The sequence below is a fragment of the Filicampus tigris genome, chromosome 13, assembly GCF_054856515.1.
Source record: "Filicampus tigris isolate MCC_2025a chromosome 13, RoL_Ftig_1.0, whole genome shotgun sequence".
Classification (NCBI taxonomy): Eukaryota; Metazoa; Chordata; class Actinopteri; order Syngnathiformes; family Syngnathidae; genus Filicampus; species Filicampus tigris.
This window is the reverse complement of record NC_141229.1, coordinates 1,815,755-1,842,589: the sequence shown is the minus strand read 5'-3', so window position 1 is coordinate 1,842,589 and position 26,835 is coordinate 1,815,755. Positions and strand designations below refer to the sequence as shown.

General features: G+C 47.3%; 3 protein-coding genes across 4 annotated transcripts; 1 reads left to right on the top strand and 2 right to left on the bottom strand.

Moving 5' to 3' along the window:
• Positions 1-168: 168 nt before the first annotated feature.
• On the bottom strand, positions 169-6,521 carry rcor1 (REST corepressor 1). Its single transcript, XM_086050014.1, has 13 exons — positions 6,165-6,521; positions 6,009-6,065; positions 4,402-4,482; positions 4,153-4,205; positions 2,997-3,158; positions 2,794-2,912; positions 2,634-2,703; positions 2,511-2,561; positions 1,648-1,797; positions 1,495-1,572; positions 1,263-1,320; positions 971-1,183; positions 169-696 (listed from the first exon to the last, which is right to left on the bottom strand). Exons 1-13 carry the CDS (start codon positions 6,352-6,354, stop codon positions 662-664), a joined length of 1,317 nt encoding a protein of 438 aa, XP_085906140.1. The 5' UTR covers positions 6,355-6,521; the 3' UTR covers positions 169-661.
• On the top strand, positions 6,168-9,142 carry ankrd9 (ankyrin repeat domain 9). Its single transcript, XM_086050015.1, has one exon. The coding sequence runs from the start codon at positions 7,682-7,684 to the stop codon at positions 8,546-8,548; it is 867 nt and encodes a 288-aa protein (XP_085906141.1). The 5' UTR covers positions 6,168-7,681; the 3' UTR covers positions 8,549-9,142.
• On the bottom strand, positions 8,658-25,799 carry tecpr2 (tectonin beta-propeller repeat containing 2). 2 transcript variants are annotated; one of them, XM_086050008.1, is made up of 25 exons: positions 25,363-25,799; positions 24,943-25,026; positions 23,958-24,098; positions 23,758-23,886; positions 22,614-22,745; positions 22,306-22,463; positions 21,941-22,094; positions 21,214-21,366; positions 20,813-21,136; positions 19,858-20,050; positions 19,527-19,716; positions 19,297-19,447; positions 18,993-19,223; positions 18,573-18,640; positions 18,369-18,484; positions 18,102-18,275; positions 17,830-18,010; positions 17,182-17,323; positions 16,240-16,555; positions 15,321-15,418; positions 15,099-15,234; positions 12,761-12,909; positions 11,694-11,835; positions 11,477-11,626; positions 8,658-10,791 (listed from the first exon to the last, which is right to left on the bottom strand). In XM_086050008.1, the coding sequence occupies exons 1-25, from the start codon at positions 25,414-25,416 to the stop codon at positions 10,631-10,633; spliced, it is 3,927 nt and encodes a 1,308-aa protein (XP_085906134.1). In that variant the 5' UTR covers positions 25,417-25,799; the 3' UTR covers positions 8,658-10,630. The 2 variants fall into 2 exon arrangements, with proteins under 2 accessions (XP_085906134.1, XP_085906135.1); XM_086050009.1 differs by having other exon boundaries at positions 24,943-25,023; positions 25,363-25,798.
• Between the last annotated feature and the right edge of the window lie 1,036 nt (positions 25,800-26,835).

Genomic DNA, 26,835 nt, shown 5'->3' with positions numbered 1-26,835 from the left:
TTGTCTGCAAACAAAAAAAAGGTGTGGCACTTTCAGGCTGCTTTAATAAAACAACGGCAGGTCTTTTTATTAAAAAATATATTTAGGAAATGAACTTCATGTAACCGTGGCAACAGATGACATCATGAGATGTTCTAATTGGCTGCAATTATCATTTCAAAAATGAGCTGCTTTCCAAAGGTTTTAATAAAACGATGCCATATTTGTTTTGGTGAATGAAAATGATTGAGCAAATCAACTTGATGTGGAAATAGTAACAAATGACATTCTGCAATCCAAAAAATTATTTCCTAAAAAATAAAATAAAAAAAAAAGTGGGGGTGGGAGAAGTTACTTTCTGGTTGATTTCAGAAAACTGTGGCAGGTCCTGTTAGCTTCTAAAAATGAGTTAGCAAAGAAACTTCCAGTAACCATGGCAACAGACAACCTCACTTCATCATAGCATCAAAACAAAGAAAATAAAAACGAAAGGTGAGCTGCTTTCAGATTGATTTAATTAAACTATGGCAGGTCCATTTTGGTTATAAAAAATATTTTGCCATAGCAACAGAAACTTCACATGGAAAATTGAAACCGCGCCCCCTCACAAAAAAAAAAAAAGCAAAGTAAGGGGGCGGAGTCAAACATCCACACACATTCAGTTGGGCGGGGTTCATCGAGGTTAGAGGTCTGCAGGGGGCGGAGTCAGGTGGTCATCTGTTGAGCACAGAGAGCTGAGTGAGTGAGTGTAGGGGATGCTATCTTTTACTTGCTGAAAGACATATTGTCCCAGTGCTTTGCTGCCATCTGGTGGCATCCTGATGCCAAGGGCCTAAGTTGCAGTCAACCGAGGAGCTTCGTTTCGACATCTAGAGGCCATTATAAAGTTTTATATAACAGTGGGGGTTAAATGCAAGTCTAGTGGACTTTTAAGTTTTAGCCAAGTTGTGAAATTGGCGACGGCAGTCACGTGAGCGGAACCCCCTCCCACCTGCGTCGTCCTCGGCAGGCCCCGCCGCCTCCATCTTGTCGTCGTCGGGCGCGGCCCCGCCCTCCACGCCGTTCTCCGCCTCCCACTCCTGCAGCACCTGGTCCAGGTTGAAGCGACGGCGGTAGTTGACCAGGAAGTTCTTCACCTGCACCACCGACTTGTTGCCGATCACGTCCGAGATGGCCTGGAAGTCCCGCCCGTACTTCCTGATGGCTGTCAATCACGCGGGCGGGCGGGCCAATGAGAGGCGAGCGCCGGAAAAGCCAGAGCCGGCCCGGACGGGGCGATTTACCTTGAACGGCCAGAAGCTGCTCGTCCGAACTCCAGCGGCCGTTCACTTTGCCGCTCACCTGTGACACGCAAGCCGTCATTGACGTGACGTCGCAAATCTTCCATCAGACTTGGAAGTCGAGCCCCCGCCCACCACTGTAATGCTCGTGTTTTAAGAAACATTTTGTTTTTTGCTATCTGATTTTTTTTTTTTTTTTTTCCCCCCCTAATCGCTTTTTGTATTCAGTGCTTACCTCAGGTTGTCTGAACTGGTCCACTCCAGAGTCCAGTTTCTCCTTGAGAGCGCTGTTGGACTGCTTGATGCTCTGGACCTGAAGCGCACACGCACACACATTTACACGCACATTTCCGCACGCGTGCGCGCACGCGCAGTCGGACGTGGCGACCTGTCGCTTGGCGGCGGTCAGTTGAGCGTCCAGCTGCCGCAGCACGCCGTGAGCGCAGGAGGTGGACAGCGAGACCACGTCCTCCTGCTTCAGGAACATTCCTCTGGGGGGGCGGGTCTTGGCCCGGTGGGCTCCTTTGACGCCTGACAACTGACACGAGGAGGACGTTTTGACAGAGACCGAAAAAGGACGTCGACTAGAGAGGCAATGGTACCATTTCATATTTGTTTTGTTTTTTTTTCTCTCCTGACCGGGTACAAGTTCTTACATTTCAATATTGGCCGATACAGAGCACCGGTACTTGATAATACCATTTAAGATTTCATATTTCAGACTTTGCACTGCTGCTCCAGCGGCGTAGAAGAAGAAGCAGCAAAAGAAGAAGAACGTCTTCCAGGTTAAAGCAAATGGTCATATTTTGTTTCCTGACTCGTGCATTTAGCACGTCCGCCGATCCGCAAACGCACTTTCGACAATTCACAGGCGGAATTGAATATTTACAAATGATAAGTCACGATGAAAGCGCGCACAACAATAAAAAACACACGTGAAATTTGTGGATCTGAGAAACGTGTGGAAATCTCGCATATATTTGTGGATCTGAGAAACGTGTGAAAATCTCGCATATATTTGTGGAGCTGAGAAACGTGTGAAAATCTCGCATATATTTGTAGGTGTGGATCACACCCACGTGAAAATGGCGGACGCATTCTCGTGAATAATTTTGACCCCAATGCCTCCGCATAGTTTCAGCCCTAGTTGTGACCACATAATGCAGAAACGTCGGTCATTACAAAGCGTACTTTTTCTTACAACTGTGTGTGTGTGTGTGTGTGTGTGACAAGATGCTTGCATGTTCTTACTTTGAGTCCAGCAGCGCTTTTGATGTCGGAGCGCTCTGTTGCGGAACCCGCCTAAAAACAGGATGGAAAAGCACGCGTGACGTGAAGGCGGGGGAGACGCGCGGGCGAGCCCACCTGACCCACCTCCTTGCTTTCTTCTTTCACGTGATTGGACTCGGGATCACTGGCGTTATTTTCCTGACTTTCGTCGTCGCTGAAACGCACGCGCACAGTTTTCCAACGGCGCCTGCGATGGGACGCGGGCGGGCGGGCGGGCGGTCGGGCGCTCGAGGGGCTGGCTCACCTGTCGTCTCGCTCTCTCTTGACTTTGCGGCTCTGCCTCTCCATCAGGCTGCTCCTGTTGCGGCTTTTCTTCCACGAGTAGTAAAAGCGGACCAGGCTGGCCATGGACTTGTCGGGCAGCTGAAAGCAAAGCGGCAGCGGGCGGAAGGTTGAGCGCTCACTCGGCCCACGCGGCAGACCCCAAGGCCGCGGCGTCCGGCCCACCATCTGCTGGATGCGGTGGAAGCTCTTCCCGTGGAAGCTGAAGGCCTGCTCGAACAGGACGCGGTCCTCCACCGTCCACTCGTCGGGAAACGGCGTGAAGTTGGGCAGGTCGGCCAGCGACCGCTCCACGTCGTGCTGGTGCCAAAACAGCATGCCCAGGGCCTGCAAACAAAACAAAACAAAAAAAAAAAAAAACATGCACACAACATGCATTCAAGTGCCACATTCTTATCAATCCATTCACACACTTTACCGCAGATGGAGCCATATCCTTTTTTTCGGGGCCGATACCGATAATTGCTTGGCCCGGAGGCCGATAACCGATACTTGGGGCCGATATTCATTGTCAGCAAAACGGAAAATACTGGCGTCAAAATAAAAAAAAATAAAAAAAACCTCTTGACTTTGTTCAAACGTCTTTAAGCATGTTTGTTGAACAATCTGTCAGATGTTTTTTTTTTTTTTATTATAAATGTTTGCTCATATGCATTTTTGCATTCTAACAAAAAGTGACCTCGCAGGGTCACCAGCATGTCTTCAAATGTTCAAAGAAAACTCAAAGAAAACAATGGCTCCATATGGTTTTGTACAGCAAATAGTCCTCCAAAATTTCAATGTGACAGAAATGTTCAAATTTCACTTGGGTCAGGGTCTTATAAAGTTAATTGCAAAATGTAAATAAATAGTTCCTTGAAGTTAACACAGTTTTAAATTCATTTATTATCGGCCATCACATTTTTGAAACAAGGCCGATGCCAATAATCGTCAAAAACACTGAATATCGGAGCCGATAATCGGGCTATCCCTAATATTTACCCACAAATGATAATATACATATCAAAGTTCAATTGTTTTCTGAAGCTCGGTCGTGTACATAAATTGTGCTAGTTTAAACGCAACATTTGACTTTTAAGGTTGTATTTTGAATCAAGGGCTGATTTGTGTGTGCTTCCCGTTAGCAACTTGTTTTTTGTTTTTACAATTCACTAACAGTGACGTTATTAAAGTAACAGTAAAGTCAAAGTAAAGTTGACACACCATCTCTTACCTATTTTAAAAAGAGCTCATATCTAAAAAGAGCTCATATTGGGTGTTAGTTGGAATGGTAATCGTGACTAAAGTGACAGTCTGTGTCAAACAATGATCAAAGACGAACCTGTTCCATGTTGTAGCCGTGTTTGTCTTTAGCGATGCTGATGTATTCGTCCACTGAAAGAAAAACAAAACAAAACAAAAAAAATCACCTTAAGATGGACTCGCGCTGTCTCATGTTACAAGTGTGTGATATCGAATTTTTCAACATCGGAAGCACGATATTACAAGTGTTACTTTGTGGGCGAGTTAATCGCTGCGACAGAGTCGGAAGCGAAGGCGTCCGAAAAAAAATAACGGCGCGCGCTCTTACGTTGACTCTGCTGAACGCTGTTGCTGGGACTCCACACCAACATGCCCACGCTGTGAGACAGCTGACACGCCTTCGCCACCTCTGCAAACGGGCGCACACACCACATGACGTTTAAATCAGCTTCGTCTTTCCACGTTGTGTCACAGACTGTCGCTTCAGTGACCGCCATGTTACTTACTGGCTGACACTTTACGAGAGGCGTGACAATTCATCGATGGATCCAGAACTGATCGTTTACACAGGCCAACAACAACAAAAAAATCGGAGTGATGTTTGAATGGTTTGTGGGTAACTTTGGGCTACTGAGTCCAGGAATGTCTTTGAATGGGCTGTAGTTTTTCAGATATCAATATTTTTGACAACAACCGATTGACAATGAATGTGCTTTGAAACTTTGGCCTTTACTAAAAGTATGTCGTTTTCAGATTCAACGACATCAAAATACCCGAAAACAGTTGAAAAGTTCTTTCTTGCCCCCAAAATGTGGGTCGACCAGTGTTATCAATTCAGTCACCAACTATTTTGATTGTCAATTAATCGTTTAGAGCCAGTGCTGGGCTACAATTGTCCAAATCCTCTAATTTAAACCTCTCAACAGTAAATATTTTCACATTTCTGTAGTCCTCCATCGAAATAAAATAAAATTGCAACATCTGATTTTACTTTGGAAAACAATTATACACATTTTTGCCGATTTTCCGACAGACATTACAGACTAAAGCAGCTACTGAATCATAATCGATTTATGCCACTTTGAAATAATGTCCTGATTCTTCAATTAAAGAAGAGACAGACTCATCTATGATGAAAATAATCATAAGTTGCAGCCCTACACTTTACACTGTTATGTTATTAATCGATGATCCAATTAATTGATGACTGTTTTGATATTTACTCATTTAGACACCTTGTTTACCTTAAAATTGTCCACATTTCACAGAATTTCATCTTTGCTCACGTTTCTGTAGTCCTCCATGAAAGTACCTTGTAAGATGTTACATGAACCGTCAATAAATCAATTATTACATTGATTAGGATTCAGTTACTGGTTATAACCCGTGATAGCCTTTAAAAAAAAAAACAGGAAAAATGCAGGTTGCAAATGTCTTATTTTGATCATCTGTCTGCATTCATGGTGAGGATTTGGACAATTGCAAGTTAAACATGGTCTCTAAACATTCAATCGACTCTCAAAATAGTTGAAGATTACTTTAACCATTGATTAGTTGTCGATTAATCGAAAAAGTGGCACATCTGATTGTATATAATAGCACTAGCTGTACTGTTAGCATATTGTTAAGCACTAGATAAGGGTTAGTACTGGATGTATGATGTTAGCATATTCAAAAGTAAACCATATACAGTGTTGGCATTAAATGAACTTGTAATCTAGTACATTTATCATATTAGTGTTACGATTGGGCAACAATAAGATTTTCTTTTATTCTATGGCGATTATACAATACAACGGTAGTTGTTGTGCAGTACAGTAGTTAGTGAAGTATTAGTAACAAATCCGACGAATTGTTGTTGAACTAGTGCGAGCGTGCGTGTGTTTGAGCGTGCGGGTTGTTCCAGACTACCCCATCCATGTGTTACTTTCTTACCCGGGTCAAAGTCCGGAACCACGGCTTGATATTGCGATCCGACACGCATCCCTCCACCTGTACGCACCGCAAAACATGAACACAAACAACTTAAAATGAAGCCAACGTGAGGAAGTTTTTTCTTTTTCTAAGGGGGCTTGGATCGAGGCTACCCACCGTTCTCGTCGTCACTACTGGAGCCTGAACTTCCATCTTCCCAGCAGCCCCGGCCGCTGCTTCCATTACCGGACACGCTCTTCCCGCCGATGCTGACCGCCGCACCGGGGCCGCGACCTCGCCTTTTGCCCGCCATCGTCGTCGCCGCCGCAGCCGCCACCTCCGCGTTCCTGTCGAACATGGGCGCCATGGGCTCAACGTGACCGACGCCAAGCTGGTCCGCCTGGAAGAAGTAGGCCGACTTGGACGCCAACTCCTCCGGGCCTCGCTACAACAGCAAGGCTTAAAAAAAAAAAAAAGTGAGCGAGAAACTAACTGTAGGAAAGTAGACCCGGAAGTTGGGACCGGAAGTAGGCGAAGAAGAAGTAGACGAAGATGGGGTTTTTTTTTGGTTTGTTTGTTTTTTTTTAAATGTAATTTAAGACGAACTAAGACTGAAGAAATTCAAGAAAAACAATGTAAAGCTTTGTTTCAGTTTTAACAGAAAGTGATGTTGTAAAGTATCGATTTTTTTCGGGGGTGGGAGGCTGGAGACAACTGGAAGGCTTAGATAAAGTGAGCTAAGCACGAGCAAGAAGTTGGGGCCGGGAGCAAGCTCCTTCACTTGCTTTACTCTAAAAATGTTGCCACAATCACCAAAAGAAGAAATGGAAACGCCATGGAAAGCTCGCCGCAATACAGAGGACATTGCAAAAACTGTTTCCATTACTCCGACTCCTCGCATTTTTCTTATTTATAATGTTAAACGGTTGTTATTGTTGTTGTTTTTTACTCTGACTGTATACTACTGACAGTCATTTATTTAAGATATGATCGCAGTGATACTATTGTGTAAGACTATTGTTGAAATACTTCGCCTTTTCACCGCTAGATGTCACACGCCAACAACCGAAAAAGAAACAGAAGACCACGACGACGAAAAAAGTTGACGCTGGTTACGCGCAGATGGAAAACAGTGATAATATTTATCCATCCATCCATTTTCAGAACCGCTTATATTACCCATCTATTATCCGAACTGCTTCTCCTCACGAATGTCGTTTCATTTAAAACAAACAAACAAACAAAGTTAACATACTAGCTATTAAGTCCAAAGGTATCCGTAAGAGTTATTTCATCTATTTAATGGCAAAATAATTGATGAAGAATGACACGTGCAGGCTGTTACATGTTATGTCCATTTTAAAATCAATGGAACGCGCGCCTACGTGTCCGGCTGAAGTCCGCGTTGTAGCCTGACCATGCAGCGATAATCAATCATGTCGAGGTGTAACAATGTTTGTTATGCCTGCAATGCCAGATACGCACTTAGCACCGCCCCCCTCTCGAGCCCCCAAACAAACATCCTCACATGGACGCACCCGAGGGCGGCGGCGGGTAGCTAGATGGGAGGGGTGCACTGCCTGCAGACTATAAATGTCCCAAAGCTGCGGGGACGCCTGCTGGAGTGACACAGCCACCACAGAAGCTCCCAGCACACTCCTGAGGTTTCTTCCCAAAAGTGTTGTGGCGCCGTCATGCCGTGGCTGCTCTCATCCCCGCCTCACCCACCCAGCCTGTCCCCATCCCAGCGCCACTGCGAGCGCACCGCTTTCGCCTTCTACTGCGCGGTGCGGGACCAACTTCCGGCATGGCTGCTGGAGGACATGCGCAGCATGGAGGTGTTCCTGTGGGACGACGGCCACCCGCGCTCCTTCTCGCCCGCGGATGCGCTTATGTATGCGCTGGTGCACGACCACCAAGACTACGCGCGCTACCTCCTCCGCAGCTTCTCGGTCAAGGCGCTACATGTGTCACAATGCGGCGTGTGCCGAAGTAGCGGGTCGGCGCACCTGCACGTGGCGGTACGCTACAACCGGACCGCAATCCTGGGTTTGATGGTGGACGCGCTAAAGGACTCAGCGCCCGAAGGATGGCGCAAGGAATACCTGAACAGCTGCGGCGGCTGTGCGCACGGGGCGGACGCGGGTAAGACGGCGGTGCAATTGGCAGTGGAACTGTCACGGGCTGACTGTCTGCTGCTTCTCCTGGCGCACGGAGCACGGCCGCATGCTTTGGACGCGGCACTGCTGCGACTCGCCGCTTCTGGCGCGGCTGAGCGGCGCGACGCCCGACACTGCCTGGACCTGCTGCTGCTTTTTGCACCAGAACCGGTGGCACTGTGCCGCCTGCTGGACGAACCGCAGCGCTGGCAAAGCCTCCTGGGACGGGATGTGTTTGGCTGGTTGAGCGGTCTGGCTCCGCCGCCACTTCTGCTCCAGGCTCTCAGGACCATAGCCCAGTCTGTCCCATGTCAAATGAGCCAGTTGCCCACTTTCCTGCAACCGCACAGTGAGCTGAGCTTGGACTTTCCCTTACCGTGGAAACAGACAGAAACAGGATAATGGTTTTGATGATGTAAAGACTCCTGTGACCTATGAGCCCGGCTCCAGCCCATGTACATTTTTGAGCTTGATTATGTCATAAAGTGAAGGACACTCACTGACACTGGAGTCAGCAGCTTTGTGTTTAATATGTTCACGGGTGAGTTTCCAAGCAATCGGCGCACAGTAGGACGACATCACTTCTCGCTCCGATACCCAGGCCTGACCTAGAACCTAAAAGGTTCAGAGTATAGTAAAGTGCAGCAGAGTCCAGTCAAGTCTACCCCAATATAATCAAAGGATCTCTAGAGCGTATCTACGGTTAGTCAAGTCGGCTGACGTCAGAGTATGAGTCCGCAGGACAGGTTTGGTTGGTTGACTGGTTGAGCCGCCATCACTACCGCTTCAGGTTCTCAGGACTTTAGCCAAGTCTGTCCCGGGTCAAATGAGCCAGCAGCATGCTTTCTTGTAGCCGCGCGATGAGCTGGACTGGAAGATAAGAGACTGAAACATGATGACGTTTAGAATTCAGTAAATGGTTATGATCCTTGATTTGGGACCATGGGTCCATGTACATTTTGTGTTTCGATTGTTAATAAAGTGAAGGACACTCAACTGAAGCTGGACTCTGGAGTTTCTGTGTTTAATACGTTCACGGGTGAGTTTCCAACCAATCAACGCGTAATAGGACATCACTTCCTCATATCCAAGTCCGACCCAGAACTTAAACCGTCCAGTAAAGTGCAGCTAAGTCTATGTACCAAAGTCCGCCAGAATCAATTAACATTAAAGTTTGCTAGAGCGTGGTTAAGATAAGATAAGATAAGATAAGAATGCCTTTATTGATCCCACAGTGGGGAAATTTTCATTGTTACAGCAGCAAAGATATAGGTCAAAGATATTAGTCAAGTGCGCTGAAGTCAGAAGTAGCTACTCCAAGTAGTCCGCTAAAGTCCATCATGGTAGGTTTGCCCAGGTGGGACGTTCCCTGTTACTCCATTGTTATTGAACCCAGTGGGACAAGAGCTCGAGAGAGTCCTTCGCAATCTGCTGAAGTCCAGGGCATATGCGTGAGTCCAGGTGAGTCTACCAAAATCTACCAGAGTGCAGTCAAGCTCAAACAAGTCAGCGGAAATTGTTGTGTGCGTATGTAGTCCAGCGGTCTCGAGTCCATCACAATCCGCTGATTTCTAGAGCGTCTGCGAGAGTCAACCTAAGTCCATCAGAGTGTGGCGTATGTGTACATACTTAGTCGAATAGAGTACACCATAAGGGACTTGCTCAGGCGGAATATCCCCTGTTCTCCCAAGAGTTCAAACCCAATCCACTCGAGTTCATTGGAGTCCATCAATTAACTGGCGTCCAGCGTGTCTACAGTACAAGAGTCCAGATGAGTCCACCAAATGAATTCAATGTCTGTCCAGTTTGTTGACGTCTGTGTACATGTACAGTATATAGTTCATCACATGGATGAAGATTCCCTATTTCCCTGTAGAGTTGTTGGACCCAGTGACCCTAGAGTTCACCTGGGTCCATCAATCCATTGGTGTCCAGTTGAGTCTACCAAGTGGTTTTCAGGTCAGTCAAGTCTGTTGGGGTCTGTGTCTGTAGTTCATCACAGGGGGCGTCCCAAGGTGGATGATTCCCGATTGCCCTAAGGGTTCTTGAACCCAGTAGCACTAAGATTTCACTTGAGTGCATCATTGGTGCCTCGAGCTTCCGCGGGAGTCCAAGTCCCCCAGAGTGTTAAGGGAATATGTACATATGCAGTCCACTAGAGTACGTCAGAGGGTGTTTGCTCATGGGCACGAGTTCTTTTTCCCACCCAAAATATTTTCCACCATCACTTACATCCCCTAAAAACACAAAAGTCTGGACGTCATACTCCTCATAGTTGGATTATACATTCCTTCGATCAGAGGCCATCTTTGACACAAGTTCAAGCCATTTCTTGGCCTTAAAGTGCATCCTTGTCATGTGAAAGAACGTCACACTTTTGCCAGTAAGTGATGCCGGCAGCCAGTTCAGCGTCATTCCATAAGAAGGTGTTGGAAAAAAAAAAAAAAGTGACAACTATCTTACAGAAGTCCACACGGAATGGCATCAAAGGAGTTCCCACTCGTCGTCAACATCGTCGCCGCCACCGCCGGCATTTGTTCCGAAAGGGGAGAGACGACGGGGAGTTTGCGGGAGAAGTTTTGTCATCCGACGGGCCAGTCCGCCAATTGCCGTCACCGCCCACAGGTCGTCGTCGTCTGGAGTGACTGCAAGGACAGAAAAAGACGGCAGGAGACCACCTTGAAGGATCCAGGGGTGGAAAATTTCCATGGGAACTGAATGTGGGCGACTTTGGAATTGTGGGAAGATTACGATGGGAAACAACAGGAGTTGAGGGTAATTCAATGAGTGAATTAGAGCGTGAATATGAACATTTTGTTTTGTCAGAAGCAGACATCCATGTGAAACTGTTAGCTCTCCTTGCCCACACGCGAGGGAAATTCAGCGCAGCGAAACGCTGCATATTTTTGTCAGTGTACTCGAGCCTATCTGACGCTCGCTCACAACCCAAAAAATGTTGTCCCACAACACAAAGCTAAATTATTCAACCATGAAAACGGCTCGGAACTTGAAAAACTCCTAGATTGGGCCACTCCTAAATCCAGCAAACAATGTGTTTTCACGAAATCTAGTTGTTTTAGTCAGAATTATTCTAAAATATAATGTATATTTAAATTTCCTATTAAGATCCATCCTTCAATTGTGTAAAGTCCTGGTTTAGTGGAATAAATCTCAATGAACTCCTGTGGAGGGTTTCTAACTTTGAAAATGGACAGAATTTTGCCACCCTAGTAAGAACTCAGGACAAAACCAATAAACATCTACTCAACTCCTTATATACAGTAAACGCCGTATCAAACCCCAGACCAACTGGTGTGAAACCAGACTTACCAGTCAACCAGTTGGCGTTTCCTGGGATCTTTTTCCAGTAGTCTCCAGCCGGGTTTCTATCAGAGACGCCGTAACGTCGAGCCAGGTCTCCATTGACACATCGGACCCAAACAGTCCGACAACTGAGAACCAGCTGACTGACGCTCAAACCTGAAGGACAGACAGACACTTGAGGCAAGGACAAAGAAACACAGAGTTGAGTTGAAAACACACAGACCTGGCACCAGGTCCCAATTTGTCCCAACAGGCATCTCGTCGCTGAGTCCCGTCCTGACAAAGACGGCGCCTCTGTTGTCCAGCGCCCACAGATGACGATCGTTCGGGCTTGTCTCAATACTGATGAGCTGGACTCCGACAGGCTGCAAGGGACACGACATCACCATTAGCAGGACAAGTGGTTCTAGATGCGTGTCACATAGACTGCTGGTCCTATGCATGTTACCTCGACAGGTGATTATGGATTTGTAGTTCTAGATGAGTAGTTTTAGATCCGTGTTATATGGTCAGGTGGTTCTAGATTTGAAGCACCATGATCACTGGTACATACGTGTTCGTTGGAGAGAACTCTAGACCAGTTCCATTCCAGACAGGTTCCAGATTTGCATGAACTAGTCAGCTGGTCCGGTTCTGTCAAGCTATCCTAGATAGCTGCCCAAGTGATTCTAAATGTGTGTTATCTGGAAAAGTGGTTCTTGATGCATACCAGGGATGATGGTTCCGAACACCTGCTTCTAGATTTACCGTGACCGCTCTTACCTAAACGGGCAGTTCTAAATGGGCTTCACTGTGACAGCTGGTCCTAAGTATGCATGACCTGGACAGATGGCCTAGATTTGACTTACCCGGTGAGGTGGTCTGGTGAGGTTCTAGATCTTTGTTACCTGCTCAAGTGGTTTTGTCAAGTTGTTCTAGATGTGCGTAATCTGTCCGGCTAGGTGGTTCTAGATGTGCTTTTGCTGGGCAAGTGGTACTAAATGGGTGGGCAGGTGATTCTATATCTGTGTTATCTGCTCATGTGGTTCTCGATGCGTACCTGGAAAGATGGTTCCGGACAAGTGCTCCTAGATATACCATGACCCCTGGTTGTACTTATGTTACCTGAAACTAGATGTGTTTTACAATGACTGCTGGTCCTCAGTAAGTTTTACCTGGACAGGTGATTCTGGATTTGGAGATCTGCATGTGTGTTACCTTACCGTGTGTTTCTAGATGTTTGTTATCTGGGCAGGTGTTTCTAGAAGTGTGCCATGTAGTTCTGGTCAGAAGTGTCTAGAAGTATGTTACCTGCTCAGGCGGGTCTATGTGGATCCAAGCGGGAAGCATCATGTTAGGGTTCAGTGGTTGGGTTCCAACCCGGAAGTAGACCAGTCCTCGACTGTCGAGAGCCCAAACGTTCTGGCTGCCGCAGCTGATGCTCACCAGGCGTACGCTTCCTGTCTCAAACACACATCATGTAAATGTTATCGAGCTGAAGATGTGAATCTGGAGTTCGAGGCTAAGGTGGAACATGAGCGCAATGAGAGCATCTGGACTTTCAGAGCAGAATCCAGGTCAGTCTGTTTTGGGGAGAACAGGCTCATATTTCACTAACCTTTGACGACTCGATACTCACGGATCAGCTCAGGTCGCTCGAAATGTTGACAACAACAATGTCCACCTCACATCGCAGTAATCCACAAAGTGGATCGAAATATAACCACAGGTATTGAACGGACCGCATTTGTCAGCTCGTAACAAATGCGTTAGTGAATGTTAGCACATACCCGGTGAGTTAGCATGTCACAGGTATATTAGCAGAGCTGGGCACTTGACCCTTTTTTTTGCCGGTCCGTCCGCGACCTGGGTAGTACCCTTCCGGCCTCGTCCCTCCGTCCTTAGTCATAAAAATGCTCGTCCTCCTCTCCTGTTGAGAAATCTCCTGCGCAGTTGGGTAACTAGTGGCGCGTTTAAAGTGTTCGGAGGCCATTTTTGTCGTTTGCCCATTTCGCCGAGTAGGTTGAGATGCGTCACACGCATGAGGGACGATTAGTGGGCCAGACTAAAATCCACCTCCGCCCTTGCTTAGTCCGTCCCTTTTTTAAAAAAAAAAACTTGTCGCCCCCCCCGTTCTGCCCAGCTCTGTATATTAGCACATAACAGGCATGATCGAAAAGGTTAGCAAGTAACAAACGTGTCAGGCAATGTTAGCTTGTAATAGCACATAACAGGCATGTCCTCTATGTTAGCACGCATCGGGCACAACGCTAACATCTAACGTGTGTTAGTTAATGTGAGCTCAAACAGATCAGTTCGCAAATGGTAGCACATAAGAGGTATTTTCAGACATAATTTCATGTTGACCAATTTTAGCTCGCAACAGACACGCACCCGAACAAAGCTGTTAGCACATAAGTCTTGTTAGGTAACGTTAACCCGTAACAAACCCGTTCGCTAATGTTTGCAAATAATTGGCATTTTAGCTGATGTTTACTAACTAGACATTAGTGTGAATTCACGTCATTGATCTAAAAATATTTTTTAGCAACAAAAATATTTTGCCTAGAGATTTTTCCAATGTAAAATAAGTGCCTTGGCTCAATGAAGTTTAAGGAACACGATACTAGATCATGTCAGCCCGTCAGAGACATACGGTGTCTGTGTTAGCAAATGTTAGAAGGTAACAGGAGCGTTCGGTCACGTCAAATATCTTCCAAATATCACCGGGCTCAGACGAAAGCTGATCCTGCGCCTGCGTCACTGTCACAGTCTTGGGGCAACATAAACAAGCGGCGGGACGTGTGACTTTGAGTCATGCGCTTGCTGATAGTGAGAAGGACCACAACTAAAAACAGACCCGATAGCACTCGTTACGCAACATTCAGCTGTCGGTGTGACATAGGGGAAGCAGGTGTGTGTGCGTGTGTGTGTGAGAGGCTGCCCACATGATTTTTATTGATGTTAAATACGTTGAAGCAAAGACGACGAGACAGCGCATTGACAGCTTCACCGATTTCTGCCTGGTTACACGTGGCTAAACATCTGTTTGTCCGTTCACGGAGATATACGCCCTAGACTGAAAAAAACATGAGTTGAATTGACTCAATCAGGTGGTTGCTCAAAATAAAATAATCTGGATCCAGATAGGTTTTTTAAATTGAGTTAGTGTCTGCTTACAAAATGTATCTGGATTCAGATTAGGGCTGAACGATTATGGAAAATAATCTAATTGCGATTTTTTTCCCAAGGTACTTTCTAATGTATTTTCAAGCATTTTGTATTTATTACAACAAACAATAACAGCTCTTTAATGCATTCTAGCATACTGAGGTAAAGGCAAATGAAGCATGAATTCATATGAATTATCTACTACAATTACAGGTATAGAGTTATAGAGGTATAGAGATTGAATGGCTGGATTGTGAAACGACAAGTCAATTCGTCAATGGCGGTGAATGAGTTCATATCGTGTTGCTCATATCCATAAAAATCCCTTCACCCCGAATACACACCACGCAAACATCTGTCCTGTCTCATGAGACAGGAGTGAAAAATGACAACGACAAGAAGAAGAAAAAAAAAAAGCGATTCACCGCCATCTACTGCAGTAATGACGACGCGAGCGTATCGGGATGGCGACGCGTACCGAGCTGACTGAGGTCCAGCGACGTCCAATGGAGACCGGCGGGACAGGACGAAGACAGGGTGCGAATGAACACCCGGCCGTGGGTGTCCAGCCCCCAAAGGGCGTCGCGGCAAGCCGACAGCTGGATCAGCTCCACCTGGTGAGGAGAAGAACGTCAGGAGAACATTAGGACACCCAAGGGAGAAGTGAAGAAAAAAAAAAAATGGGCAAAAAGAGAGTGACCTCCGGTGGCAGCGTGACCGTGGACGGGCGAAGTTCTCCATCCTGATCCCAGACGCAGAACAGATCCTTCTTGCTCTGAGCCAACCACAGGAAGGCGCCTAAAACACACCTGCTGTCAACGTGCGCTTGCGAGGTTACTTGCTTAGTTCGCGAAAACAAACGAAATGACTCAAGGATAAAATGAACTTGTTTGGCGAAAATGTCCTTTGATTTTCATCTTTGTTATTTAATTCCATACATAAAGCTGCTGGGGTTCAATTGAAATGTTTTTATTGCTGTATGGCTCTACATCCGTACAGAAGAAGGAACGTCAAACAGTAGGCATGTAACGATTAGTCGCGAATCGATTTAAAATCGTTTCGCTCCGATTAATCGATTCGATTAATCGAGAATCGAGTTGCTTAAATTCATCCAGGAAATGACGTCTTGAAACGTTTTTTCATTCCAGATGCATAGCACATTTTGAATGTGTGTTTGTGGATAGCTGCACAACCACACTAGTGCACAGAGACAAGCATGGTAGCAATTTTTTGAAAATCGAATCGAAAATCGGGAACTGAAAATCGAATCGGGGGTTGAGTGAATCGTTACTTCCCTATCAAACAGTCATTCTAGAATTGTAGTTTATGAGACAAGAAAGTGACTTTTTTTTTCATCTTGCATTCAACAAATAATATTTAAAAAAAAAAACTACAACTAATACTAAAACTAATCGAAACCAAACAAAAATGAAGAATTTCCAACAAAACAAAAGTAATAAAAATAACAATCCCGCTCTTAAAACAAAAACAAAAATCCAACCAAATAAAAATGATAATGAACTATTACAACCCTGGTGTGGTGGCGTATGACTGTACTGTATGTGCGTGTGCTGGTCAGATGTTTGCATGTGACACAAGTTGACGTCCGAGCGCCTTACCGTCTTTGTGGGGCACGGCCGAAGAGGTGACGGAGCTCCAGCGGGTGGCCGCCACGGTGCCTCTGGGTACGAGGTTCTGCCAGAAGGTTCCCACCAGGCTGCCGCGGGCCAAGTGCAGCTGGTTGCGCCCGGACGCCACCCACACGCCGCCCGCGTTGGCGCTGACCAGGCTGGGCTGGCGCTGCGAGTACTGAGACAGGAAGGCCACCACCCGCTCCACCGGGGCCCTCGTGACCGTGGCGACGCTTTGCGTGGCGCTCAGCAGCGTCTGGAACAAGCTGCCTTGATCAAAGACCACGTAGTCGGATATGCTGACCTGAGGGACGGCGCAGTCAACGCTGTCACGCACGCTAACAAGCACGAATACGCACCATCACACAATCAGACACACGCCTACGCACGCGCTCACAATCGTCACTCTATCACACACACCAGGGCTGTGCAATTAATCGAAATTCAATTACCATTCCGATTATTACACTCCACGATTACAAAACTGGCATCGGTGTAAAAAAACGATTATTAGTATGCATTCATATCCAACGCACTAGGTTTGTTTACACAAGCAAATCATACCTAAATGTGTATATTTGCGCCTATTTTTTATTTTATAGTAACACATTTTATAAATGTCCAAAAGAAACTTACTTCGAGCCATGTTTTCAAACATTTTCTTGTTTTGTACCCAATAATATAAATCATGATTTCAAGTATCAGCCAAATAGTTATGATCAATTTTTTTATTTATTTATTTTTTTTTTTAAATAATCGAGCAGGCCTAACATACACTACCACACTCACACGCAAATCCAAGTACGCACCACACAAAAGGGTTGAAAATGTATGACACATAATAACACACGCATCACACCCCAACAATCTCTTTCACAAACACGCACACGCATTCACACACAAAATACACACGCGCGGGGCGGGGCGAACCTGCCACCAGTGGTCATCGTCGCCCTGCGGTCGGCGCGAGGAGACTCCCGTCCTGAAGAAGAGTCTCCCGCTGACGTCCAGCGCCCAGGCCGTGCCGCCGTCGCCCAGCGTGACGCACATGAGCTCCACGCCCTGAGCCTCGCTGCGACGCCACGGCGGACAAAAGACAAACGCGCACGCCGTTGACATGCTAACGCTGAGCCGCTGCGCTGGCGCGACCTCCCCCAAGCACGCATGAGCGGCCATGTTAGCGCCGGGAAGGTCGTACAGTACTGGAGTAGTACTACACGAGTCTTAAGGTACTGCAACAGTGGTAATCCACAAAGGTACACCAAAAGTGGCACGCAGCAAAACGCACTCGTTTTTAGCCGTCTGTGGGGGCGGCCATTTTGCCTCCTGTCGACTGAAAACGGCATCGCCACTGCTCACGACGACCAATCACGGCTGACTGTTTTCTGAATCTGAGCCGCCACAAAATGGCCGCCCCCGGAGATGGCTAAAGACGAGCGCGTTTAAGAGAAGTCCTGCCACAGTAATGCAGAAGCGTTACCAGGGCGCTAATACGAACGAGAGCGATCGAGCAGTGTACTTCATTCCGACGGTTTTCAGGCGGAGCAGACGGAGGACAGCAGTGGAGCACATTCTTACCTGACGGTGTCGTACTTCCAGGCGTCTCCGAGGCCGCGGAAGCTGCCCCGGCCTTCCCTGTAGAACAAAGCGTTGTGCTCGCTCAGGGCCCAGACCACGCCCCCTCGCACGCACACCTGGCTGAACACGCACGGCGCCTCCACCTTCACCGAGCGGGCGCAGGGACGCTCCACGCTCAAGCCTGCCGCGCAGGCGCGGGCACACACGCGGGCAAACAAATGAAGGGCTGGATCGAGTCCCCGAGCGGCCCGACGGAAACGGCGGCGAGTTACCCGTCTGCAGGTACAGGTCCCCGTTGGTCCTGATGACCCAGGCCGAGTCGTCGCCGAGGGCCACGTAGGCCGTCTGCTCGGCCGCCTTGTACCAGTGACGCTTGCCCTGCGCCGACACTTTGGCGCAGGCGTACGCCGTCATGCTCTTCTGCTCCACCTTCCACAGCAGGTGACCTGGCACGGGGGAGCCACGCCCGGCTTAGCGCGCCGCCGCTAACACATGCCGCTAACACATGCCGCTAACATTGCGTGGGGGGGGGGGCTCACCTGAGGGAGAGAGCGCCACCTGGTGGATGTTGTCCTCAAAGCGCTGCCACTGGAGGCTGCTTCCGGGCACCGGGCTGCAGTACAGCCCGCCTTTGAAGTCCAAACACCACACGTATCTGCCACGCGCACAAACACGCAACATTACGACACGCACTCGCCTGTACAAAGACGTGTGTACACACACACACACACATACACACACACCTGTCAGTCACATGAAGACTCAGTATTCCGCATCCCGGTCCAGAGTACCCCATCCAGCTTTCGGCCAACTAGAAGGACAAATAGAAGCGTCTGTGAGGTGCTACTTGTCATTGAATTTGGTATTTTAAGCATTTGTGGGTTGGCAGGAGTCCCTCCTTGGCCCCGTGCCAATCCCCTTCAACATGCCCGCCCGTCCTCTTCCTCAGCTGGCGTAGGTGCGGTCGAGTTGCCCACAGATGGAGGTTGGACTCAATGTGGGTGGAGCTAAATGTTTGACCGTACTTTTGGACACAGGTGGCTGAAACGGCCGTCGTTGATGTCGACGGTTGCAGGAGGTCGGGCGGGGGGGGGGGGGATTTGCGACATGGCGGCCTTCATCCTCCTGGACTGTTCTCTATTTTTGTTTTTTGTAAGGCTCACCTGCTCAGCTTTGCGTCCAGGTCGTCCCCGAGCCTCCTCCTGCAAGGCTTCGGCCGCCGCTTGACTTCTCCCGGCGCCGCCGTGTTCCACATCGGCGCCGCCCACACGGGGAAGACCGTGGCGGTAGATGTCGTTCTCCTCGTCATCGCTGGACACGCTCAGCTTGTTGCCAGGGAGTCCGGAATCCCCGCTCTGCTCCGCCACACCGACAGGTGGCGCCAAACCATCCTCCTACACATTTTGTTGGGAGTCATGACGTCCACGTCCAAGGCCGGGACGGGAAGTCCGCAAACTGGTCCTTTACCTGCTCCGCCTCCGCTTGCATCACAGGACCGAGGGCGCGGTCACGCTGCTCCTGTCCGTCGCGCTGCATGTAGGAGAAGGTGCACTCCAGCAGCACGTCCACATTGGGGGTGAGGGGCCCCAAGTCCTTCTCCGGAGGCTGAGGGGGCAGGCTGCCGGATAAGGAGAAGCGGGATAAGGCGGCGCTCATGCCAACAGGAAGCGAAGAAGCGCCGCCGCTCAACAACACACCCGGGTTCCTCTTCCTGGGCTTCATCCTCCTTCCCGGTTCTGTCCCTGATCTCCATCGGGGAGTCGTGCTTGGGAAGTTCCAGCCCCAGGACGGACGCGCCGCTGCCGCCATCGCTGCCGCTGCCGTCGTGGACCCCAAACGCCGACTCCGAGCAGCTGCTCTCGGACAGACGGTTCCCGCCGCCGCTGTCTGCCAAAGGACAACAAAGAGTCACTCCGATTTGCTGCGGCGCGGGAAGATAAGGAGTCGGTCACAGTGCGGCCGGGTTATCTGAAGGCGCGAAGCCGCAACGGCTGCGCAACGAGTGTCATGTCAGCGGGTTGCGCTCGCCTTGTCGTTGCCGCTTCTTCTTCTTCTTCACCTTGACGGCTTTCACCACCAGCTCCTGCCACACCTCCTCCTGCCCCAGGGGGGCGCTGTAGCGGCGGGAGCCGGCGTCGCTGGAGGCGTTTCCGCGGAGACTGTCCCAGGAAGTGACGGAGCTGCTGCGGCTACGCGAGCAACTGCTCAGGACGTTGCCGCCCTGGAGAAGACACCACGGCGAAGCGCACTTCATGACCTGGGATCTGTAAAGCTGACACTTGCAGTAGGCCTACCGGTGAAGTGAAATACCTCGACAAGTAGCAACAGTTAAGCACCGTACATCATTCATTTGCGTAAATAAATGCCGCACCTCACATAAACGCCTCATTACTACCTGCTGACTAGAAGTGGCATCTGTAAAGCTGATGTTTAAAAGAGCAGTGTTGGTAGCAGGGAAGTAAAAGTACAAGTACCAATATAAGGACAAAGGAGAGGTAGGGCTGCTCGATTATGGAAAAAAAAAAAAAAAAAAAAATCACAATTCTTCAAACAGCCTTTTACTTTTTTGGGTACTAAACAAGCAAATGTTTAAATGTACAAAATATATAACGACACATTTCTTTTGAGACATTATCATTATGTAAGTTCCAAACAAAATTGATCAAATGAGTTACAAAATTTGCAAATGTATAAATTCAAGTACATTGGATATATCTTTTTTTTTTTTTTTTTTTACGATAATGCCAATTTTGCAACGGTGGAGCGCAATCACCGTAATTGAAATTGAATTTCGAGTAACCGCACAGCCGTAAGGAGAGCTACATTTGCACTCGATTCACTTGAAAGAGTCAATGCCCAACCTCAGATAGCCGCCCGCTAACTAGCAGTGGCATGTGTAAAGCTGACATTGACACCGGTATTCGTAGCCGTGAACAATTGGTAGCACCTAACGAAGTGCTCAAAATAACCAAGTCATCGTCACCTCGTCCTTCTCCTGCGCTTCCTCCGCGTCCTCCTCTTCCTCGGCGCGGCTCCCGCCCCCCTCGCCGGCCCCGCCCTCCGCGATGATGGCCATGGTCCTGATTGGCTGAGCCGTCTCCACCCAACCCGTCGGCGCCGCGACGTTGGCCTGCGGCGTCAACGGCGAAGACAGACGCGCGGGGAAGTGGGACGGCGAGCGCGAGGCGCCCTCCGGAGCGTCCGACAGTCGGATGAGCTCCCGGTCGCCCTTCAGGATGAAGATCTCGTTGTCGCAGCAGGACAGCGACACGATGTCCCCGCCGCTCTCCAAGGCGCCCACCAGCACCTGAAGGCGCCGGCACCAGAGCGTGACCGCTTTTGCCGCCTTCCGCGAGCCGTCGCCGCGCGGTGACGTGTCGGCACCTGGTTGACGCAGTCGACCACGTAGACGCTGTATTCGTTCCAGCTGAGGATCCAACCCTCCTTGAGGAAGCAGCTGAGCAGACCCAGCTGACGCTCGGACGGACGGTAGGCCCCTACCGGACAAGGACGGGGGAATATCTCAAAGTGGGGAATCTGTCAGACAAACGAGGAGGACACAGCTAAGAGGCAACGTGGCATTTGCAGTGACAATGGCAGAACGCGCCGCAGATTCCAAAGAGATTTTAGTATCGGTACCGGCAGCTTGAGCAGAAGCGGCGGCGGCAGTCGTGAGGAAAATACAAGTAGCAATTAGCATTAGCAGTCAAGAAACGGGAGCAGTCGACGTATCATCTAGTCATGAAGAAGCAGCATCGCTATCAGTCATAAAAAGATCAGCACCGGCACCGCTAGTCGGAAGCACTAGTATTGAAGTACTAAACTATTTTGGGGTACTAAACAAGAAAATGTTCAAATGTAAAAAAGATAAAGACAAATACATGTCTTTGAAACACTATAATTATGTAAGCTCCAAACAGAATTGATCAAATGAGGCAAAATGTATCAATTCAAGCACGATTTCTTTGTGTGTAAACAAACCCAGTGCGCCGGATATAAATGCATATTAATAATCTTTTTTTTTTTTTTAACGCCAATTTTGTAACCGTGAAGCGTAATAATCGTAATTGCAATTGAGTTGGTGGCGGAAGTTGAAGCGCTATGGTCGTACCGCAGTGTCGAAGATGGCTTTGAGCAGTCTGGTGTCCACCACCTGACCCGAGACATCGGACCTCCAGAGTCGAAGTGCCGGTCGGGCCGCGAACACTTGAAGGTCGCTCTGCTTGCAAAGAGCCGGCAGGAAGCAGGCCCCGTACCTGCCGCTACTGTCACGCACACGCGCACACATTTAGTGTCCCTTCAAAAGAACTCAACACGCAGCGCCACCGATGTCGAACCGCTGGCAACAAAAGCGAGTAAACCCCTCGGTGAAACTTGAAGTCGACTTGAGACTTAAAACTGCCTTGACTTGAATGTAACTTATTGCCGAGCGCACACGCTGAGCTTTTTTTGTAGCGCGTCACACGCGACACTCACCTCTTCCTGGGTTTGGCTCCGAGCTGCTGGACCTGCCCCGTGTGCGTGCAGTAGAGCAGCGAGCGTTGCTGCGTGGACACCAGCAGAACCTGGTGACTGTAGTCCAGCTGCACGACGCCGCCGGATTCCTCCAAAAGTAGCACCGGTGTGCACGTACCCTGGAAACACACACGCACGCACGCACGCACGCACGCGACGTGAGCATAGTCGGGCTGACGTCGTGCGGAACGCGCACATCTCTCGAGTCGGAGTCGAGTCGAGCCAAGTCAAGTGAGTGGAGTCCCCCGCTTGTGGACTGGCGGTCTCACCTGATCGAGGTCCAGAGCGGAGAAGACCACGCGTCCTTTGTCGTCGCCGGAGAAAAGCTTCATGCCGTTGGTGCTCCACGCCAAAGACGTGACCGAGCCTTTGTGGAGGCCCACCACGTCCAAGCGCCGCAGCTGAGCATGCACAAAACATAGAACTGCTCATTCTGAACGTAGCCCCTGCACTTACGACAGGCTGTGAAAACTGATGCAAACACATGCGCACATAAAAAAAAAAAAATAAAAAAAAAAATGCTTTTTGGGAGTTGCATGGGTGATAGGTCACATTAATGGCGAAAAAAGTTTTGAAATGTAACTTGGTGCATTTTATTTCTTACAGCACAAAAACCTGGCATCCCAACAAGGGTGTGTAGACTTTTAATACCCACTGTAAGCTTGGTTTAGAAAAAACGATCAAAATGTTTGGAATCAAAGCCTCTCCCGGCAGTTATTCGGCGCCCAAATTGAAATTTTGATTCGGAATCTCATGGCACATTTACACTTCCATACACACCTTTGATCAACACATAAGACGAGGGTGGATAATTCCCAAACACATCCGGTTGTTTCCATAACCTTGTTTTATGATGACTGCATTCGCAAAGAAAAGCAGTGAGCACACATTCTCACCATAAACTAACAACTGGGGTTGCTTTACTTATTTACGGCTAACTAATGGTTATTTTAATAATCGATTAATCCATTATTTTGTTGATTAATCAATGAATCTGGGGAGGAAAAAGTGTTCATTTCCATCCCTATATTCAATAACAGGGCAGTATTTCAAATTGACAGAGCAGAAAGTGTACAAGCATAAACTGATTACGCTTCAGTTACTGGTTTGGTCCGTGACATGTCAGAAAAGAGGTTGATGATTTTTTTTTTTTTTTCCACAGTGAAAGCGGAGGTTTGCAATTGTCTTATTTCGATTCAACACAAAGACAATCAGTCTGCGTTCACGGGAGACGACAAAAATTGGAGAATATTTACTTACTGAGATGCTGAAATTCAGAGGATTTACACCAAATTAAATCCAAACGATTATTCGATGATCAAAATAATCATCGATGAATTTGATCATCGGCGCACGTCTACTCTTGTGAAAAAGGCAAAATAACATTCCGTCGCTTCAGGCGACGCAGCTCACCTGCTTGTTGCGACCCGGCAAGGGCGACACCAGCTGGAAGATGGCCACTCGGCCCGACGCCGTTCCCGCGGCGACCAGGTCGTCAAAGCAGCTCAGCAGCTTCACGGCGGTGATGGCGTCGCACTTTCCCTAAACACAAGCACTGGCTTTATAAGTGCTGTTTGGAGAGCTCCAGACAAGCAGATGGAAAAGAGCGCCACCTCCAGGCTGTACTTGTTCATGTGCGCTAGGCGGCGGCAGTAGAGGTACAACATGCCGATGCTGCTGCCCACCGCCACAAAGTCGCGGCTGCTGTCCACCGCCGTCAGGTAGACCACCACCGAGCGGAAACCGCGCTGGACCTGCAGATAAACAAAGCAATTGTGTTTTGCTTTGTTTTTTCCGCCATACGGTGCTGCTGACTATTCCGCAGCCGTTCAGGTACTTCGGTATAAGTAACATTTTAACTATATGGGTCCTTCTCATACGATTGCATTAATAATGGTACTAAAAACACATATACGTTTGTTGTGTAATTCCATATTATTATTTTTTTTTAATGCCACTTGGGTTTTGAGTGTGTAAACGTCCCATGATGGAACAGCCATGATTGAAGTCCTATTTTCAAAAGGTCTTGATGGACTCAAGTAGATGAAAATGACGATGATAACGACTTGAAAGTTTGCCACAGCCTTGTTGATAGGACCCACAGGTTTTCGCATATGGTGGTGGCCCGCTGAAAAACACTTCTTGCAAAACATTCAAGACAGGAACAGCTTCATAGCAAACATGTGAGTTGCACAATTGACATGTGTTGCTTTTCAAACGCTTCTGAAACAATTGCAAAAAGGATCCTAAATACACATTAAACCCATTACACTAACTGTCTTCATACATTTATAAAAACAATAAAGACATGCAGCGGTTATTCTGAAACTTTCACAAATTCCCCTTTTTGTTTTAAACTTCACTTCTGCGTTCTGTACGTATAGTGTTTATTAGTTCATGTACAGTCGATCCCTGCATACTCATGGTTCCGTACCTGCAGTTTTGCATATTCATAGATTTATTTTTTTTAGCAATCATTTTTATATTTTTCCCAATTTTCCCGGTCCTTAGCGCCTCCTAGCAGGGGTGTCACTGTACGCCACTCTGCTCATTGCCTGATAGTGTCAAATATGTTTTTTACAAAATTTTTTTTTTTACTTTGGCTGGGATGGCGTTCAGCAGGTGCTGGAGTGGGCAGAATTCCCTCAAGATGGACGGCTGGCTCTCCATGTTTCTGTTCTGCTGAAGAAAAACAATTTCACTTCTTATCCAAAAGTGAAGGATAACAAGAACAAGAACAAGTGTTCAATAAACGCCAGCAGGCTTTTTTTTCTAAATTATTTTGTTTATTTAATACAATGTCAGTACTACAATGCGATGTCAACACTATTGTAAAGTTGGTACTTGACAATCAAATCCAAGACAAAGACAATGGAAAGCAGAATTCAAATTGATAAAAACACACACACGCCGTTGTTGTGTTTTGAGCTAGCCTGCCCAAGCACAAGCTAAGCTAACAGCAGAAAATTAGCACGGCGAGCTAACATTATTGGCAACGGGACAAAATATCACACTCACAGACAAATGTCGCGTAGAACAAGTCGCTCGGTTGTGCGTCCAGATGTTATTCATCCCAGCAGCAGCTGGATGGTAAACAGAGGCGACATCGCCCTGTCAGTCCGGCAGACGTCATATTGATGTCGTCATCCAAACGCGTCCAGCTTCTGCTACCCGCCATTCGACTTGTGGCGTCATCTTTCTGCGTTTTTGTGTTCTTTTTATTTCCATTTCTTCATTCTAAATGTATTCGAATTAAAAAATTTGAGCCTACGAATCCACATTTTAACGGGTCATGTGTTTTTTTTCGTGCAATTATTTCCACATACCGCAGAGATTAAATTACGTCGAAAGAATTGAATGAAAGCAAAACGGGACGAATGGAAAACCCGGAAAGTGGATTTGACGATTTATAAAAAAATTAAGCCGTGGTTTAAAAAAAAAAAAAGGAAAAAAGTATACTTAAATAAGAAGTCAACCCAAGCATATTCTTTCAAGAATATGTGCTATGCAAGCCCACTAGTTGAAACAAGGCATTCTGATAAATATTTCGGTTTTTTTGAGTCGACAGAAGTGACAAAATGGCTGCCCACTGAGATGGCTAAAAAAGGGGTGGATTTAGCTGCTTAACTCATATTCCACAAACGCAATATTAAACAGAATGCCGCTTTTCAACTAGTGGGTCTGCTGGGAACATATTCTTGAACAAAATGTGTTTGGGTTGATTTTGCATCTTTAAGTACAGATACTTTAATAAATCATAACGTCGCTGTCCTGTGAAAAATACTTATGACCAATTTTGGAAAAAAAATAATTTTCACGTTAATGCGATGTCTGTAACGCAGAAACACCATTCATGTAAAAAAAAAAAAAAAAACATTGAAAATAAATGGACATACGTGTTTTTCACATGACAGCAACGATAAGCTGATTTAACATTTTCTAATCATTCCTTTCTACTTTTTAGGTTTGTACTTAGAAAATTAATAACTGCTTTTAATGACCCTAAAAGTATTAGCTAGCATACTAGCCTGAATAACACAAACTAATATGACATTAGCAACATGACTGAGGGGAAAAAAAAAAAGATTGAGCAGTTCAAACTCTTCCAAAATTCTCCATGACAAATACTTTGTGGGGAAAAAAAAGATAACGAAAGTAAAAGACCTACAGACAAAACAAAAGGTTTGTTGAGACACGTTGTGAAATAATCAATTTATTGATATAGCTGTTTCGTTTTACCCTCATTTGAAGGTGTTTTTTTTTTTTTCAACCATTTTTTCTATAGGCGACATCACACAAAAAAACCTTCTCCGAAAACGCCATTTTTGCCCACACATAAAACTAAATTTCCCCTCGACCCCATCGTCCAATTTAAAAAAAAAAAAAAAGATTGGTGAGTTGTAACCACACTCAACATTTTGACAAATTGTCATTTGGGGAAAATCTTGTCATGAAAGAATGATTTGCAGATAGAAGGCTCTCTGCGATAGC